General features: G+C 41.8%; 1 protein-coding gene across 4 annotated transcripts in view; it reads left to right on the forward strand.

The window, feature by feature from the left end:
* Positions 1-16945, forward strand: part of LOC148016047 (uncharacterized) — a 78344-nt gene that overhangs the window by 15941 nt on the left and 45458 nt on the right. For all 4 annotated transcript variants that reach the window (XM_087664787.1, XM_087664784.1, XM_087664783.1 and 1 more), the window contains one exon: positions 12931-13949. In XM_087664787.1, the coding sequence (XP_087520913.1) occupies positions 12931-13949 (1019 nt within the window). The remainder of the gene's footprint in view (positions 1-12930; positions 13950-16945) is intronic.

Genomic DNA, 16945 nt, shown 5'->3' on the forward strand with positions numbered 1-16945 from the left:
GCAAAACAAGTCATTGGAAGAAGGATTGCCCCGACAAGGAGGAGGAGGAGGAGAAATCTTCAAAGGATTTTGGAGCAGTGGGTGCTCCCTCATTAGCTGCTTTCCTCCATTTGGAGGTGGTTGAGGATTCGACCTTGCTAGCTTTTGATGCTGCGTTGACGGCCCCATTTACTCGGGAGTGGATTGTTGACAGTGGTACCTTTAGGCACATGACCCTTTCTGCCCTTGGTGGAATTTGATGTAGATTCTTTTCGGATTCTTGATTGAGAATCGAGAGCGATTCTTTCTTCAAGTTATGAGGAGAATGGAGTCTACAAGCTGCGGTCTTCTTCTGTCTTGACTTCTCTTCTTCTTACCTCTCTAACTTAGTTCGAGCTTTGGCATGCTCGGTTTGTTCACCTCAATTATGAATACCTTCGGAAGGCGTCTAAGGACGAGTTTGTTTGAGGTTTGCCAGATATTGTGGTGAGTCAGGAGCCTTGTGCATCCTCCATCCGTGGAAAGCAGACTCGTGATGTTGTTCCCAGCAAGGCTTTGAGGCGGTTTTCAGCACCCTTGGAGCTTGTTTCTAGATATCTTTGTGGACCGATGAGGATAGAATCCCTTCGAGGAAGTTTGTATTTCATTCTCATTGTAGATGATTACCACAGGATGACATGGGCCTATTTCTTGAAGTTGAAGTCTGAGGCTTTCTCCAACTTAAGGATTGGTTGCTCTTTGAGGAGAACCGATCAGGGCGAATGGTAAAGACCTACGATCGGATAAGGGCGGGGAATTTGTTTCGAATGAGTTTACACGGTTTTGTGCAGATCGTGCCATACATTAAGAGTTTGCCAATATACACACCCCTCAGGAGAATGGCATTTTGGAGCTGAAAAATCGCAGTGTGATCGAGATGGCCCATACTATGATGGCGTATATTAGACACCTCAGTGTCTATGGGCTAAGGCTGTGGCTACTTTAGTTCACATCCTTAATTGTTCCCCTACTTCCGTTGTTGGTCGTATGACTCCCTTTGAGGCGTACTTTGGATCAAAGCTCGATGTTTCTTTTTTCAAGGTTTTTGGGTGTGATGCTTATGTTCATATCCCGAAGACACATCGTGACAAATTTGAAGCGTCTTCCAGAAGACAGGTATTTGTGGGCTATAGCTCGCAATCTTAAGGCTACCGATTGTATGATCCTGTTAAGCGGGATGTCTACAGGAGCAGTGATGTTCGGTTCGTGGAGGTTCCCGCTCCAGAGGGGGCTGAGGATCACCTTGTACTTAGAGATCCTGGTGATAGTTGGGCCTTAACGACTTTTCCTCTCGAGCCTCTGTCTCTTGAGGACTCTTCTTCAGATGAGGAGCCTACTACCCAGCCACTAGATTCACTGGTTGGTCCTCTATTGATGGTGGACCTTGCCGAAACTTCAGTAGATGGAGAGTGCCATGGTGAGATTCGGCCTGCTCCTTGCTGGGCCTGTGACACGCTCCGGGATTCAGGGATCGAGGGGGTCCTTGAGGAGTGGCAACCGCAGGATGGACCGTGGAGGTCATGGCGGTACCAGGCATATACTATGGAGCTTGTTTGCTCTAACTACTGTTTGATGTCCTGTGTTATGCAGGATAGAGCCTACATTAATAAACTGGAAGGCCATTTGACACCAATCGTGCTTCAAGACCGAACTGGAAGGTGATTGGTGTCAAATGTCCATTTCTACTTCTATGGATCTGAACTGGAAGGCCACTTTACACGCAGATTCTCCTTTGGCGGATGCTACCCGCTACCATTAGCTGATTGGATCATTGATTTGGCTCCTCAACACTCGGGTTGATCTATGTTTTGTTGTAGGTCTCTTGGCTTGTTTCATGAGTGTACCCCAGCAGGTGCATTGGCAGGCTGCTCAGAGGATACTTGTTTTTGAGGGGGACCTCTGACCTCGGGATTTCCTATCCAGCAGGTACATGTGCGTCTGATCTTGTTCTTGCAGGTTGGAGTGATTCGGATTGGGCTGGCTATGTGGACCGAAGGCAGTCTACTACAGGTTATTGTTTTACCTTGGGTGCTGGTGCTATCTCTTGGAGTAGCAAGAAGCAGCCCATAGTAGCCCTATCTTTGATTGAGGTAGAGTATCGGGCTGCGTCTTCTACCACATGTGAGACTTTGTGGCTTCAGTATTTGTTTGAGGAGCTTGGTTGCCCCCAGACTTGTCCTACTATTTTGCGGTGTGACAATGAGAGTTGCATTGCCTTGGCATGAAATCCCGTATTCCATGCCCGGACAAAGCACATAGAGATCCAATATCATTTCATCAGGGAGAAGCTTCTAGATGAGACCATCGATGTGGAATACTGTAAGGCCGAAGACAATCTTGCAGATTTGTTTACGAAGGCACTTCCCCAGGCTTTGCTTCATAGACATTCTAGATTCCTCTGTCTACTGCCTTGTCCAGGATCTAAGAGGGGGTGTTAAGAGACATTGCTTGGATGCGGCACGTCAGCAGTGCCATGTGGCTGCTACAGTCAGACTGCATCAGTTGGCTGCATTTAATGCACCCGACCTGATCATTTGCGGCCGTTATTTTCAGCCTATAAATAGGCCGAGTTTCCAGCAGTCTTGACACATTGTCTCTGACAGATTTCATAAAGCCTTCTGACTGCGGAGTTTGCTCTCGGGGCTGACGGAGATCAAGATCCTCGAGGTGGATACATACACAAATATTTTCTCTGCACTCGTGTATAATTTGGCATCCTTATACAACATTCTTCAATGCAGATTTTCTGTGTTTCACCGTCTCTTTCTCTCTCTCTCTCTTCTCTCTTTGTTCACTCTTTGTTATGGTCATTCGCTTCTGCATTGCTTCAATTTGATAGTTGGGTCTTCAAACTCTCCGAGGATCGGGGGGGGGGGGGGGGTTAGCGTGCCTATTTTAGGGTTTGTCAGTTTTCATCTCTTGGTTGTGAGCTCTTGTCAGAGTTCGACGGAGACATTGGAGCTCTAATAGTTTCGTGTGTATTTCCTATGCTTTTCTTAGGTTTTCCAATCATTTTGTTGCCCTTGCTATATTGTGTTTGTGCTAGATTGCCACATCAGCTTTCGTATTTCCACATCAGCATTTGCGCATTATTCTTGTGCAATTAGATTGCATTTATTGCAGTTGCCAAGCATTTTTGGAGAGGTTGGCCCATTGTAAGGGCCTAGATCAAGTCGGCAGTTTGAGGGGATTTTTGCCATTTATATTCCTCCTGTCACGAGGACGTGAAAATTTGATGCTTTGCTTATGTTTAATTGACATATAATTAAAGGATTAATGAAATGTGTAATTAAAAGATGCACATGTGTTGCTCATGTGAGGTGCAAGCTACTTTTTTTACAGTTGAAGGCCCAAGGACCCTGTGAAAGAGATGAGTGTCAAAGGCAAAAGTTGTAATAAGCTATACTTGTTAGGTTCTTAGGTGAACTATGGTGTCAGTTTGCCCCTAGGACCATTATTGGCCGTTAAGTGTCAGTGGTGATACTAGGGCCTAGGCATTAATTAATGGATTAATGCATGTCCAAGGAAGGGTCAATTAATGCATGGGACCACTTTGGGTTGCAAATGGCCTAGCCAATTAATTTTTGGATGGGCAAGGTCAATTTTCTCGGCATGGATTAAGGGTTGAATTAATTTTCAGAATTAATTAATTTTGAAAATTAATTGAATGGCTGGAAATTACTGAAAATGGATTAAGAAAGCTGCCACTTGGCAAAACTTTTCCATGCAAGTGGGGGAAAGGCTAAATAGGACTGAAGGAAGAGGGAAATCTCGTTTTTTCATTTTGGAGCTGTTGGACTGTTGCCACTAGCTTCTGGGGCCATTTCCCAGCCATTGGAGACCATTTTGGTGATGGAGATTGCATATTCTTGACCTTGGGAAGCTGGCAATTGCTGCTAATGCACTTTCTCCTGAAGATCATAGTCTTTGATGCTCCTATTGTTGTTGGTGCATCCGTTTGGGGCTGATATAGCAGGGCAGCAGCAGCTGATTTTGATCAGTTCTTCGCAACAAATCTCAGAATTTTCTCTCTCTACAGCATTCTCTCATCTCCTTCAGCCTATGCTCAGCCATTCTCAACAATTCTTAGCCATTCGGAGGAGATCTCAGCCATTTTTGGTGGGCTGATCTGTAATTTCTGCAGTAAACCCTAATTTACAGCAGAAATTAGGGTTTAGCAGCCACCTTGGGATCCGTGCCAGAGATTGAAGACTCAAGGGACTAAAATCTTCAAGGGGCGCCAATTCTAGAGCCGATAGGGTGTCTACTGTCCAAGAATGTTATGGTAAAGTATGTAATTCATTTTATGTGCATTTATTTATTGCTATAATTAACTCTTAAATCAGGTTATCACCACCCATTCCAAGAAGGAAGGCTAGTTTCACCTCCTCCCACTTGGTAGATTATTTATTTCTTCATCTTCTACAGTTTGCTGATTTACACACTCCGTCTTCGGCATACTCCTCTTTCTCTAGTGTTACCATCATCATTCTTAGCCTGATCCTGTGTCCTCATTGATGCCTTGGGCTATGTACAAAGACTAATTAGTCCACTCTTTTGTATTCATCATTCGTCTTCAGTCAATGTGAATTTCTTTCTTTCGTCTCCCGTTCTCTGTCTCTCTGTGTTCATGATTCTCTTCCGTTGGGCACTCTCAAAGTTAGGACACTGATCAGCCATGTATTCTTTTTGTTTACAAGTGAAACATTGCCTTTCTCTTGTATATTCTACCAACTGTTGATATGTTAGCTTCTTTTTGAATGGCAAAGATGGTGTATCTCCATTTTTATACTTTGGTTATTGTTAATCTAACTTCTTGGGTTGAACATCTTGGTTTTCTTCTTTTGTGGTTCTTCTTTGGAAGCTTTGTCAAGCATCCATGATGTATGTAGTCCTTTAGCTTCTAAGACCGTATCTTGGGCTGCTTCCAAAGTATTAAGCTTTGATAGCTTGACATCTTGCCGTATCACTAGATGTAATCCATGGATAAATTTTCTCATTGCTATATTGTAAGGAACTTCATTAAGGGATCTAAATTTAAGAGAAACAATAGCAAACCTATTGAACATATTATGTCTCAATATTATCTCCTTGACTTTGCTTCAGCTCATCCCATTTTTGTTGCACATTGGCTTCAAAGGATGAAGGTTGAAGCTTCTTATTGAATATCCTCTTAAACTCTTTCCAAGACTTCAATTCCTTTCCCTCTCGAACAACTTTGAGCCACCAATTTATGGCATTCTTCAAATGCATTTTAACCATTCTAATCTTTGATTGTTTTGTATAATCTTCACCGCCAAAGGCAACATCAAATTGTGCAGTAAAAGATAGCCTTTTGAGAATCTCTCTTACCATAGAAAGCGTTAAACATGACACTCTTCTATCGAGGCTGAAAGTCTCTTTTAGCATCGTTTTTGTTATGTCTTTGGACATTTGGATGGGTGCTAGTAGTATTGGTCATAGTGGTTATGAAGTGATTTATTGCAAATGCACTAAGAATACTTTGGGGTTAGGGCAAGTGAATCCTATTTATAAGACTGAAGGCCTTATTGTGTACATTCATTGTGTGATCACCACTCTTGGACTCTTGGCGCGTTGGCCAATGTATTCGTACACTAGGATGATGTGGATTGGTGGTATGGGACGCCAACCCTTGGGATGTAGTTGTGGCTTGGAGTGCTACTAGCTTCTAGGCTTGGGAGTCAGCTCGTTTGGCTCTATGGTTGCAAGGTTAGTTTGATGTGCAGTTCCTTTTATGGCGAGTTTGGCTTGTGTCATGTCTTATGCGTAGGTTGGATTCTAGGGGGGCAACATCAAGACTATTTAGCCAAGGGATTTGTTAAGCTGAGTAAATCTCCATGGGACATGCTTGTTCTTTTTGCTAAAAAGAAGGATGTCACTATGCACTTTTGTGTCAATTTTACAAAGGTCTCAATAAGCTGACCACTAAGAGTAAATATTTGTTCTCTAGGATGGATTACCTTACAGATCAGCATTGTGGTGTGTGGTATTATATCAAAATCAATCTAAGGTCCGGATAGCATCAGATATAGATAGCTTCGGAGGATATTCCAAAAACTATGTTTTGAACTTGGTACAGACATGATCAGTTTTTCGTACTATCTTTTGGATTGAATGATGCTCTCGTAACTTTCCAACAAATGATGAATGATTTATATTGTCTGTTCCTTGGAAAGTGGATAGTTGTTTTCCTTGATGACATCCATATTTATAGTAAATCATTGGAGGAAGATGCCAAACACTTGTGTATCATCTTATGTCTCTTAAGGCAAGAGTAATTGTGTGCCAAACTATTCAAGTACAAATTCTTTCGTACGGAGCTATTGTACTTGGTCATGTCTTCTCAATTAATGGCATTCACATTGATTCTGAAAAGGTATGAGTAGTGCTTGATTGACTTATTCTAGGGACCATAAGGCAAGTAAAATCCTTTTTAGGTTTTATTGAATTTTTAAAATAAAATATGAGTGTCATGATGCAAGCACTAGACACCCTGGCATGCAATGGACTTTGGCCTTGGTCACTGGTTATTTTTATTGATTGCATATTAAGACTATGGTTGAGTCTTATGTGCATGAGTGCACGCAGTGCGAGCTTAACAAAGCAATAACATTTCTATAGATTTTGTAGTAAAATTGCCCCGTATGAATCAAGATCATGACACAAACTAGGTTGTGGTGGATTGGTTGATGAAAATGACTTGATTCTTTCCTATAAAGGCAACCTTGAAATGCCATGAGTTGGCTGGTCTCTTTGACAAACACCTTTATAGACTTTATGGTTTACCTGATGAAATAGTCAGTGATTGGGATTCTAAGTTCACTGGCCATTTCTAGCAAATGGTCTTCCAAAAATTGAAAACTCGATTGTCCATTTAGTCCTTTGGGCATTGTGAAATGGATGGGCAGACCGAATGGATTAATCAAACCATGGAGGATATGCTGCATGCGTATGTCTCCCATAGGCAATTTGATTGGGAGTGTTACCTTTCTTAGATTGAGTTTGCCTAAAATAGTGCTAAGCATTTGGGTACTAGTTATAACCCGTTTATGCTTATGTACTGTTATGAACCAAAACTATCAATTGTCATAGAGCTTTGGGGAGGGGGGGAGTATATGCATCAAGCATTAGTATATAAGGTTCTTGAAGTTAAAACCTAGGAGTTTTTTTCTTTTTGATTTTATCATTTTCATGGCAATGTATATAGTAGGGTGAGATTGTGGGCTTTATCTTTGACCTACATTGAAGGTTCCAATTTGAGCTGATAGCATATCATCACTAATGATGGTTTAAAAGCTTTAATACAAGGCAACAATGTTCCCTTATAAATTACACAGGATGGTGTCCTATATATACTGTATGCAAAAACCTTGAAAAAGGCAAGAGAAATCATCTTACAAACACCTTTTTTTGTAAATTTAATCCTCCTACTGTAGAAGAGTGCAAGAATAACAGGCTCTTTGGTAATCTTTGGAGAGAGTAAATTGTGTACTGCAGCAAGAGAGTGGATAATGAAGAGAAAAAGGACAATGAAGGTTGAATGGGCAATGCTCCTAGGCTAGGACTCCTAAGCAAAAACTGAAAAATGAGAATCATGTTGGGATAAAGGCCCAGTTTAACCCCGCTTGTATAGTACACGCACATTGTACATGTGAATGCACCCTTACGTGTCCTAAGTATAAATACATTTTACTGTTTGTGTACCAACACATTTGTTGGTACACTCTTATTGAATCGTACTCGACTCTGCTCTCTCTCTCTCTCTCCACAGCTAACACTCCCATGCTCACTCCTCCTCGAACTTCCATCTCTCTCAGCTGAGCTCCCTAACAACTGGTATTAGAGTATCAGGTTTCGCACGCTTCCCGAAATTTGACGGGATCAACTGATGTGCTGACGAATAGCAGCAGACAGTTTAAGCCCTTGGCGTGCAGTGCGTCGGATAGCTGACGCGCTGACGAACAACACAGACAATTTGAGCCGCTAGCATCCAATGTGTCGAACAACTGACGTGGCGGGCGTGGGCAGGCAATGGTCGCGTGACAGGTGATAAGGCAGGCACAGTGGTCTTGTGCCTCATGACAAGGTAGCAGCGGGCACGGACTAGGACCAAGACCAAAGGTGGTGACGGTTGCACGTGCGGACAAGGACCAGAGGCGGCGACCAGAGTGACGCGTGCAACGCGAGGTGAGGCGCCAGTAGGTTTCAGCCAGACGCGATGTGGACTGCCAGTCCGTTCGATGCGCCTGACTGACGGGTCAATGGACCCATGTCAAGTCATGTAAAGCCTTTTTTTTTCTTTGTTAAAAAAAATCTAATCTTCCCCTTAATCCTTTTAGCCATCTCTTACTCTTGGCGGGGGTTCACGTGTGAAAGCACAGTTGCCAATTCTGTGCAAAATTGAGCGAGAAATTTGGGGCTTTTTCTAGAATTGACTCTGCTTATGCCCGTCAGTGATTTTGAAGTTAGGAATTGCAGACATTGCACGTGGTGACCTCAATTAATTTGGGGATTTTGCCCAAGTAGTCAGAAATTTGCTTCTTTGAGCAAAATTTCTTGACATTGGATCCCAAAAATTTGGGGCTTTTCATGTATTGGTAAAGTTTTGCTTAGCTGGGTCAGATTGGTTGACATTTATGCAATTTTGGACTTGAAATTTTGGGGAATTGTGTAGAATTTGGTAAATTTTTGTATTTTTACCCGTGTGGTGACTGGTTCTTGTACAAACAGCAGAGATTTATTTCTAGACTGAGAAAGAACAGCAGTGTACTTTTTGCTGGTTCAGCTTATGCTTCTACAGTTAAGTGCATTTACTCTTGTGTTCGTGATAAAATGGCTGCAACTTCTTCCAATGGAGACATCAAGAGTTTGATGGAGATCAAACGGTTTGATGGTCATGGCTTTGACATTTGGAAAGACCTTATGCGGGGCATTTTGTTTCTAAAGGATTGTGAGGGTGCTTTGCAGTAAGATAAACCCGCACTAATGTTTGACGCAGTTTGGGCCAGAGTAAATAAAAAGGCTATGGCTTACATAAAGATGGGTGTCACTGATGACATCTTGACAGACATTAAGGGTTTAGATACAGGTTATGCAAAATGGGAGAAGCTGAAAACTACTTATGAGATCGCCACTCTTGTTAATTAGGTGCATTTAAAGCTCAAGTTGGTGAATATGCGACTGGATGAGTCAAAGCCTGCAGCTGAGCACTTGAGTGCATTTACAGGGATTCTAAATCAGCTCAAAGATGCAAACTTGGACTTTGATGATAAGTTGAGGGCGATCTTTTTTATCATGACACTATCGGACTCGTGGGAAACCTTGGTGGTTTCACTCAGCAATAACCCCAATCTCTCATATGATGGGGTGAGGGGTTCTATCTTGAATGAAGAAGTTAGACGTATGTCTAGTGGAGAAGGCAGTAACTGAGCTTATAATGTAAGAGGCAAGGCTGAAAAGAAAAATGCATATGCAGGGCAGAGAAATAGGAGGAAGAGCAAAGGAAAGGATAAGAGCGACATTACTTGCTATCATTGTGGTCGGAAGGGGCACAAGAAACTTGATTGCAGGTACTACAAGAGGAACAAGAGAGAAAGAAGAATGCAAGAGATAAAAAGAAAAAGGAAGAAAAGACAGATGCATTGGAGACATCCAAAGGCAAAGAAAAGGCCAATGTGGCCTCTAGTGTGGTCATAGAGGAGCTTTCAGATACAGAGGCTGATGTATTATGTGCAGTTGATTATGATGCCCTTGTATGTCACATGCAGGATATATAGATTACCAAGGCTGATGTGATTGATGCACTCTTGTCAGTTGATGATGGTGTCACTTAGACTTGGATTGTAGACTCTGGTGCCTCTTTCCATGTAACTCCTTGCTTGGAGTGTTTTGCTATGTTCAATGCAGGCAGTTAAGGAAAGGTGTATGTTGGAAATAACCATGCTTGCAACATTGGTGGGGTTGGCAGTGTACACTTGTCTTTAGACAATGGTCAAGAGCTTGTGTTGAAACATGAACAACATGCTGAAAATGGCTTACAACAACCAATAAATGTTGAAAATAATATACTTCTAGATGTAGACCCAATTCTTGAAAATGTTGATCATTGGGTACGTAGGTCTACACGCATAAGAATGCAACCACATAGGTTTGATCCCTCCTTGCATTATGTGATACTTTAGATGAGGGTGAGCCTCTTACATATAAAGAGGCCAAGTCATGTGAGTTTAGTAGTAAGTGGCAGCTAGCTATGCAGGAAGAGATTAAACCTCTATATGCAAATGATACTTGGGATCTTGTGTCTCTTAGCCACTTCCAAATAAATGGGTGTACAAAGGAAAGACAGTTGATAGGAAACCCAAGTACAAAGCAAGGTTGGCTGCTAAAGGGTATACACAAAAGGAAGGCAATGACTTCCAAGAGGTCTTTTCTCCTGTTGTGAAGATGACCACTCTACGTGTGCTTTTTGCTCTCACTGTTGTTTTAGATTTAGAGCTGTATCAAATGGATGTAAAAACAACTTTCTTGCATGGTGACATTGATGAGGAAATCTACATGAAACAACTCGAGGGCTTTGTAGTTCCTGGAAAAGAGCACTTGGTGTGTAAGCTAAAACGCAGCCTGTATGGGCTGAAGCAAGCACCATGGCAATGGTACAAAAAGTTTGACACTTTTATGCTATCTCACGAGTCTACACGCAGCCATGCAGATCATTGCTTGTACATGAAACAGGATATAGATGGCGGCCCTATCATACTTGTTTTGTATGTGGATGATATGTTGCTAGCTGGGAAAAGGAAAACTAGCTTGGATGCTCTCAAAAATCAATCGAAATCAACCTTCTCCATGAGAGATTTGGGGAATGTAGAGCATATTTTGGGCATGAGAATTCTTAGAGATAGAATGCAGAAATTGCTGTTCTTATCTCAAGAAAAGTACATTGAAAAAGTATTAGACAGATTTAACATGGCTGAAGCTAAGCCTTTTGGGTTACCCTTACCTCCTTACCTTAAGCTTAGCAAAGCTAACAGCCCAAAAGATGACGTGGAAGCAAATGCTATGAAAGGAGTCCTTTATGCTTCAGTTTGTGGCTCTCTTATGTATGCTATGGTTGCTACTCGTCTCGACATTGCTCATGCAGTGGGAGTTGTTAGCAGGTTTATGTCAAATCGTGGCAAAACACATTGGGAGGCTGCCAAGTGTATTCTTTGATACCTAAAGGGTACACAAAGAAGTGTATTTGCTATGGTCTTCACAGTTGCTGGTGGGGCTGTTTCTTGGTGTTCTAGGTTGTAGAATATTGTTGCACTGAGTACCACTGAAGCTGAATACATATCAGCTACTGAAGCTTTTAAGGAAGCTATATGGTTGAGGAGACTTGCCGATGATCTCGGCATGTCTACGGATACTGCAGTTTTGGGATGTGCTAACCAGAGTGCTGTGTATCTGGTTAAGAATGCCATGTATCATTCACGCACAAAGCATATAGATGTGCGATATCACTTCATCAGACAGATTCTGGAAGATGGTTAACTCACTTTGACCAAGATCAAAACACAAGACAACCCTACAAATGTTCTCACTAAAGGTCTACAGCACGAGCATTGCATACGACTAGTGGGAGTTGGTTAGTTAGAGGCTCACATCGGACCTTAAGTGGGAGGTTGTTGGGATAAAGGCCTGGTTTAACCTCCTGTGTGTATAGTACACGCACATTGTATATGTGAATGCACCCTTACGTGCCTTAAGTATAAATACTTTTTACTCTTTGTGTACTAACACATTTGTTGGTACACTCTTATTGAATCGTACTTGACTCTGCTCTCTTTCTCTCTCTCCAGTTGACACACTCCCACGCTCACTCCTCCTCGAACTTCCATCTCTCTCAGCTGAGCTCCCCAACAAATCATATGTGAAATTGTGACTGCCTAATAACTTTGCATGAATTTAGAGATGATTTGACCAGCACTAGAGGCAAAATTAGCCGATTGAAATGTGCCATGTGGGCTGTGGGAACCGTGATTAACAACATAGATATGGGGCAATAGCACACTGGCTGGGGGATACAAAGTCAGATATAAAGAATCTTAACATGTCCAAGGTCACAGAAAACAATTCAGCCTGAAAGTTATGTGGTAGGTACATCCCCAGTGAAATGCGAGCGATAAGACTATTTTTACGTGCAATCTTCAGATTGTTAGCTTGATGAGTTTTATGATTGCTATGCCTCGCAAAACCATCTTATTGATTTTCAATACAGGATGGCAGTAAGGAGTGATCCCAATGTATTAGAGAAAACTTATATTTTTGGGAACAAATCTTTGAGGGGGGCGGGGGGAATGATGCTTTTGAACATGAACTATGTAGAAGTTTCAAGTTAGGGGTGAAACATTTTTAGTCACACTGCGTTTTGTTTAAATTTGTTTCATAGTGACCACCTGTGAGCCAAAATAGGGTGTTAAAGAGGTCATTTTAGCATTTCATGTGTGGTCACCTTGGAAAGCAAGTCCAGATGGTCAGTCTTCACTTCTGGTTTCTGTGATTGGGCCTATATATATCTGCTGCTGCTTGCTTGTGGGATTGCTTGTACTTCTGCACTCTGTTTGAGCTATCCTTGCTTTTGGATGTGGAGAGAGGCTACTGTGTTGTTGTCCTGCCAAGGATAAGGTAGTCACTTACATGAGGGTCTTTAAAAGCATAAAATTGCTGGGTTACCATGATCTAAGGTTTACTACAGGTATGAACATGGGGATTACATGCTGGCCATGTGGGCCAACAGTATGTTTGATTCTATTCTGTTAAACAATTATTGCATGCACCACAGAGAGAGAGAGAGAGAGAGAGAGAGAGAGAGAGAGAGAGAGAGATTACTAAATTGCATAACCTTTTCAGGTTGGAGGCAGTGTCATTCAGCCACCAATAGCACCACCATCGACTCACATAGACTCTCTACACCAGTTGTTTTCTACTCCTTCAATCTTTCCACCCATAGACATACCAGTCGATTTTCACAATCAGCATGAACATAATTCACTGACTGACATGAAGGCCACTTTTTTACCTGATCATACATTCTTTGAAACTCCTGCTACTTGTGTGGCTTATCAGCCTTCAATTTCCTTTCCACAAATTTCACAGTCATCTACTGCTTCTACACCTGTGCCTTCTCAAGATCCCCTACCATTTACTGTCTGTCCGGCATCTGTTGGGACAGAGAATAGCTTTTTCCAGCAGATATATGTGGACGCCCCTCAACCTGTATCATTAGTAGAACATTTGAGTGCTTCAAACAATTCATCCACTGGATTGACATGTGATCCAGCTATTCTCATTCCTGATTCAACACGGACTGATGTTACAAAGTCCCCAAAGTTGAATCCTGTTGAAATCAAAGAACCATTTTTTCATACACAGGTAAATGAGTCCTCTAAGTGGGACTTTCCTACTGTTCCTGTGGGAGACGGTGACAAGGAGGGAGAGGATGCACAACAATGTGTTTGGAATGCGTTGGAACTACATGACATGAAGGTTTCTGACTTGTCCACCTGGACCTCAGAAGATGACAGTCTGGGACAGGAAGCCCTGCAGCTACCTCCTTTAAGCACTGTACAGTGTCTTTTTGATGCAGAAACTTTAGTGCCAGAAGAAGTTCTATTTTCACCACTCAAACAGGAGAGCCTCAAGTCAGATGGTGATGAAATGTCAGGTGTGCTGCCGGTGTCTAGCAGGAAAAGTATCTGGTCTGATATCTCTCCATTTAGTACAGCAGTTCATATATGGGATGATGCAGATAGCCATCAAAAAATACCACCAGAGTTCGTTGATTGCATTACACAGGAAATTATGGAAGATCCTGTGATAACGGCTGATGGTCATTCTTATGAACGAGCTGCCATTGAGAAGTGGTTAAAGTAAGCTAATAAGTGAAAGGGTCTGTACCCATTGTTGTGCTTGAGAAAATGAAAATTTTTTGAACTGTTTTATGCAACCTGTAGATTGCTTGTTACTGGTTTTTCATATGAATGAGCTGCCATTGAGAAGTGGTTAAAGTAAGCTAATAAGTGAAAGGATCTGTACCCACTATTGTGCTTATGAAAAGGAAAATTTAAACTGTTTTATGTGACGTCTAGATTGCTTCTTGCTGATTTTTTCTACCTATACAAGACATTCTCTACTTGTGCTTTTTGCTACTTTAACACAATGAATCATGCTGGGGCTGTTTTGCTACCTTGTGGCTATTGAAAACATTCTAGGGGCCTCCACATAACAGTTTTGCACGACCTTGTGTTTGACATTAGAGGCTCTAGAACTCTGGAAAGCTTTATCAAACTTTCATGGTATGTTATATTATAATAAGAATCCTTTTTGCATGTTGCAAAGAATCATTTTTGGGTGCTGGTACCATGAAGGTGAAGTTTAGAATCAGAAAATAAGGTAGGTATGTGTGCATGTCCACAAGATAAGTAGACATATCTAGCATGTCCGTATGATTGGAAAGGCATAATTTGGGGATGACTATAATTATGAATGATCTTATTTGACCTTATGGACAGAAAGACTGTCTGGGTTGTGAGCTATTTGCATATCTTCAGTCTGTTTCTGAATTCTTTCTTCTGCCACAAGATTGGTTGTAGGACTCGAAAACGAAGAAATATTAACTGGGATATCACTGTCATATTCCTTGATAGGCTGTCTGTTGCAGTAGTCGTTTGCTTGATATTGGATAGCAAATCCCATTTTGTAATGCCAAAACCTCTGAATTAATGGAAAAGAGCACCCAACTTCTCTGGTCGAATAAGTTGCCCTCCAGGAAACAAGTGAGACATTGGTCCAAAGAAGGGTCGTGGCTAAAAGAAAACATTTGGAGGGGGAGGGGAGAGAAAGAAAGAAAGGTATACCAATGTCTTCCAGGAGGGCCAAATTGGCCCAGGAAACAAATCTGTGCACAAGTCGACATCTCGAGAGTATTGTGGAAACACTCGTTTAGCCAATTGCATCCCATTCTCAATTGCTATCTATAATCTAGCATGTGATAAGAGGTAATGTGTACAGACATGATGAGCGATCTACATTAAGCCTATGTAGTGGATATAATGGGTGTTGGAATGTAGTATATCATCCATGGGCGTCGGAATGATGTTTACAGACATTAAGCCTATGTAGTGGATATAATGGGCGTTGGAATGTAGTATATCATCCATGGGCTTAGGTGACAAAGGAGGGCTCTTGTGTAAGCTGTGTCTTGATGTAGGCCCTATACTCTCCCCTTCAAAGCTTTATGAGGCTATGGCATGTATCTAAACAATTTGTGTATAACATAAACACGGTGGTCTACATGCAGGTAGTCTGGACTTCCTGGTGGCTTTGATGTTTGTAGCTCTGTGTAATGTGAGCTCTTGTTGTGAGATGGATGATAAGGGAGGTGGAGGGGTGCGAGGCATCTATGGTTAGGGTAGTCTATTACTTAACTATGGGTGCCAAAATCCTCTCTAGACAAGCATTTTGATGATATCTCCCCCTGATCTCATAGTATACTGGTCATCTACATATGTTATGCTTCTTTGACTCAACCTCTCCATGGCAAATGCATATCTTGTCCTTCTAGTTGAAACCGGTCTATGACTCACATAAAGCGGTAGTTCCTTCAATTAACACTTGGTCTTTTCTCTCTCTCTCTCTCTCTCACACACACACACACACACTCAAACAGAGACCTCACTCCCTCGCTCAACACCAGATGGCCCCGAAGACCGGCGCCCCTCTCGGTATTTCTTTATCAATTAAAAGATAGAAAGTTACAAAAAATGAAATGTTCCAAAATACATAACCTGTGAACAATTGGTTTTCATATTTTTTGAGTAAATCCCAGCTGCATAAGGACAGTACAGCATGACCAAAACAACATCCCTTTTAGGAAAGCATTTTTTGTGACCATAACTCAATAATACATGTGCAGAATTACAGTCTGCAGAACTCTGTATTTACTGTTTTTACTGTCCAGCATATCCAGAACAACATCCCTTTTAGGAAAGCATTTCCTGTGACCATAACTCAATGATTCATGTGCAGAATTGCAATTTGCAGAACTCTGTATGTACGGGCCTTACTGTCGAGCATATCCAAAACAACATCCCTTTTACCTTGGTATCATTCCAACAACAAAATAATCCCACAAACAACACTAAATCAGAGCTGGAAAACCCTATTACTGTCCAGCATATCCAGAACAACATCCCTTTTAGGAAAGCATTTTCTGTGACCATAACTCAATGATTCATGTACAGAATTGCAGTTTGCAGAACTCTGTATTTACTGGCCTTACTGTCGAGCATATCCAAAACAACATCCCTTTTACCCTGGTATCATTCCAACAACAAAATAATCCCACAAACAGCACTAAATCAGAGCTGGAAAACCCTATTTGTGTGTGGCATGGTCATCACTTTCTTCAGTTCCTGCATTGGAGAAACCAATAGCTGCTCTTGAACCTGGCTAGTGAGGCTCTTGCCTCAGCAGAAGTGCAAAGAGAATACATAACTGTACCTTCGATGGAATCAGCCCATCATGCAGAGCATTTCCTTTGAGAATAGAGAGAGAGTTGATCAAAGGGAGTAAGCTCTACATCCGGACATGAGTCAGAGATGAAGAAGTACTCTGCATAGTTGATGAACTTGCAACAATCTACCCTCAGCTCCTCAAAACTTCATTTTCAGATCTATCCCTTATGCCTATTACTTTTTTTTTAATGCTCTCTCTCTCTCTTTTGGGAATATGTGCCACATGGCATACATGTAACAATTTTCCCGTTTAAAGCTTTTGGTCTAAAATTCTTCATGATCAGTACAAAATTTGACCTCGGTACATGCCAGAGAATTAATCCTTGTGCAAAAACGAAGATAATGACGTG

The sequence above is a fragment of the Lygodium microphyllum genome, chromosome 23 (genome assembly GCF_053477565.2).
Source record: "Lygodium microphyllum isolate KBCC chromosome 23, Lygodium_microphyllum_v1.1.10, whole genome shotgun sequence".
In the NCBI taxonomy this organism is placed as follows: Eukaryota; Viridiplantae; Streptophyta; class Polypodiopsida; order Schizaeales; family Lygodiaceae; genus Lygodium; species Lygodium microphyllum.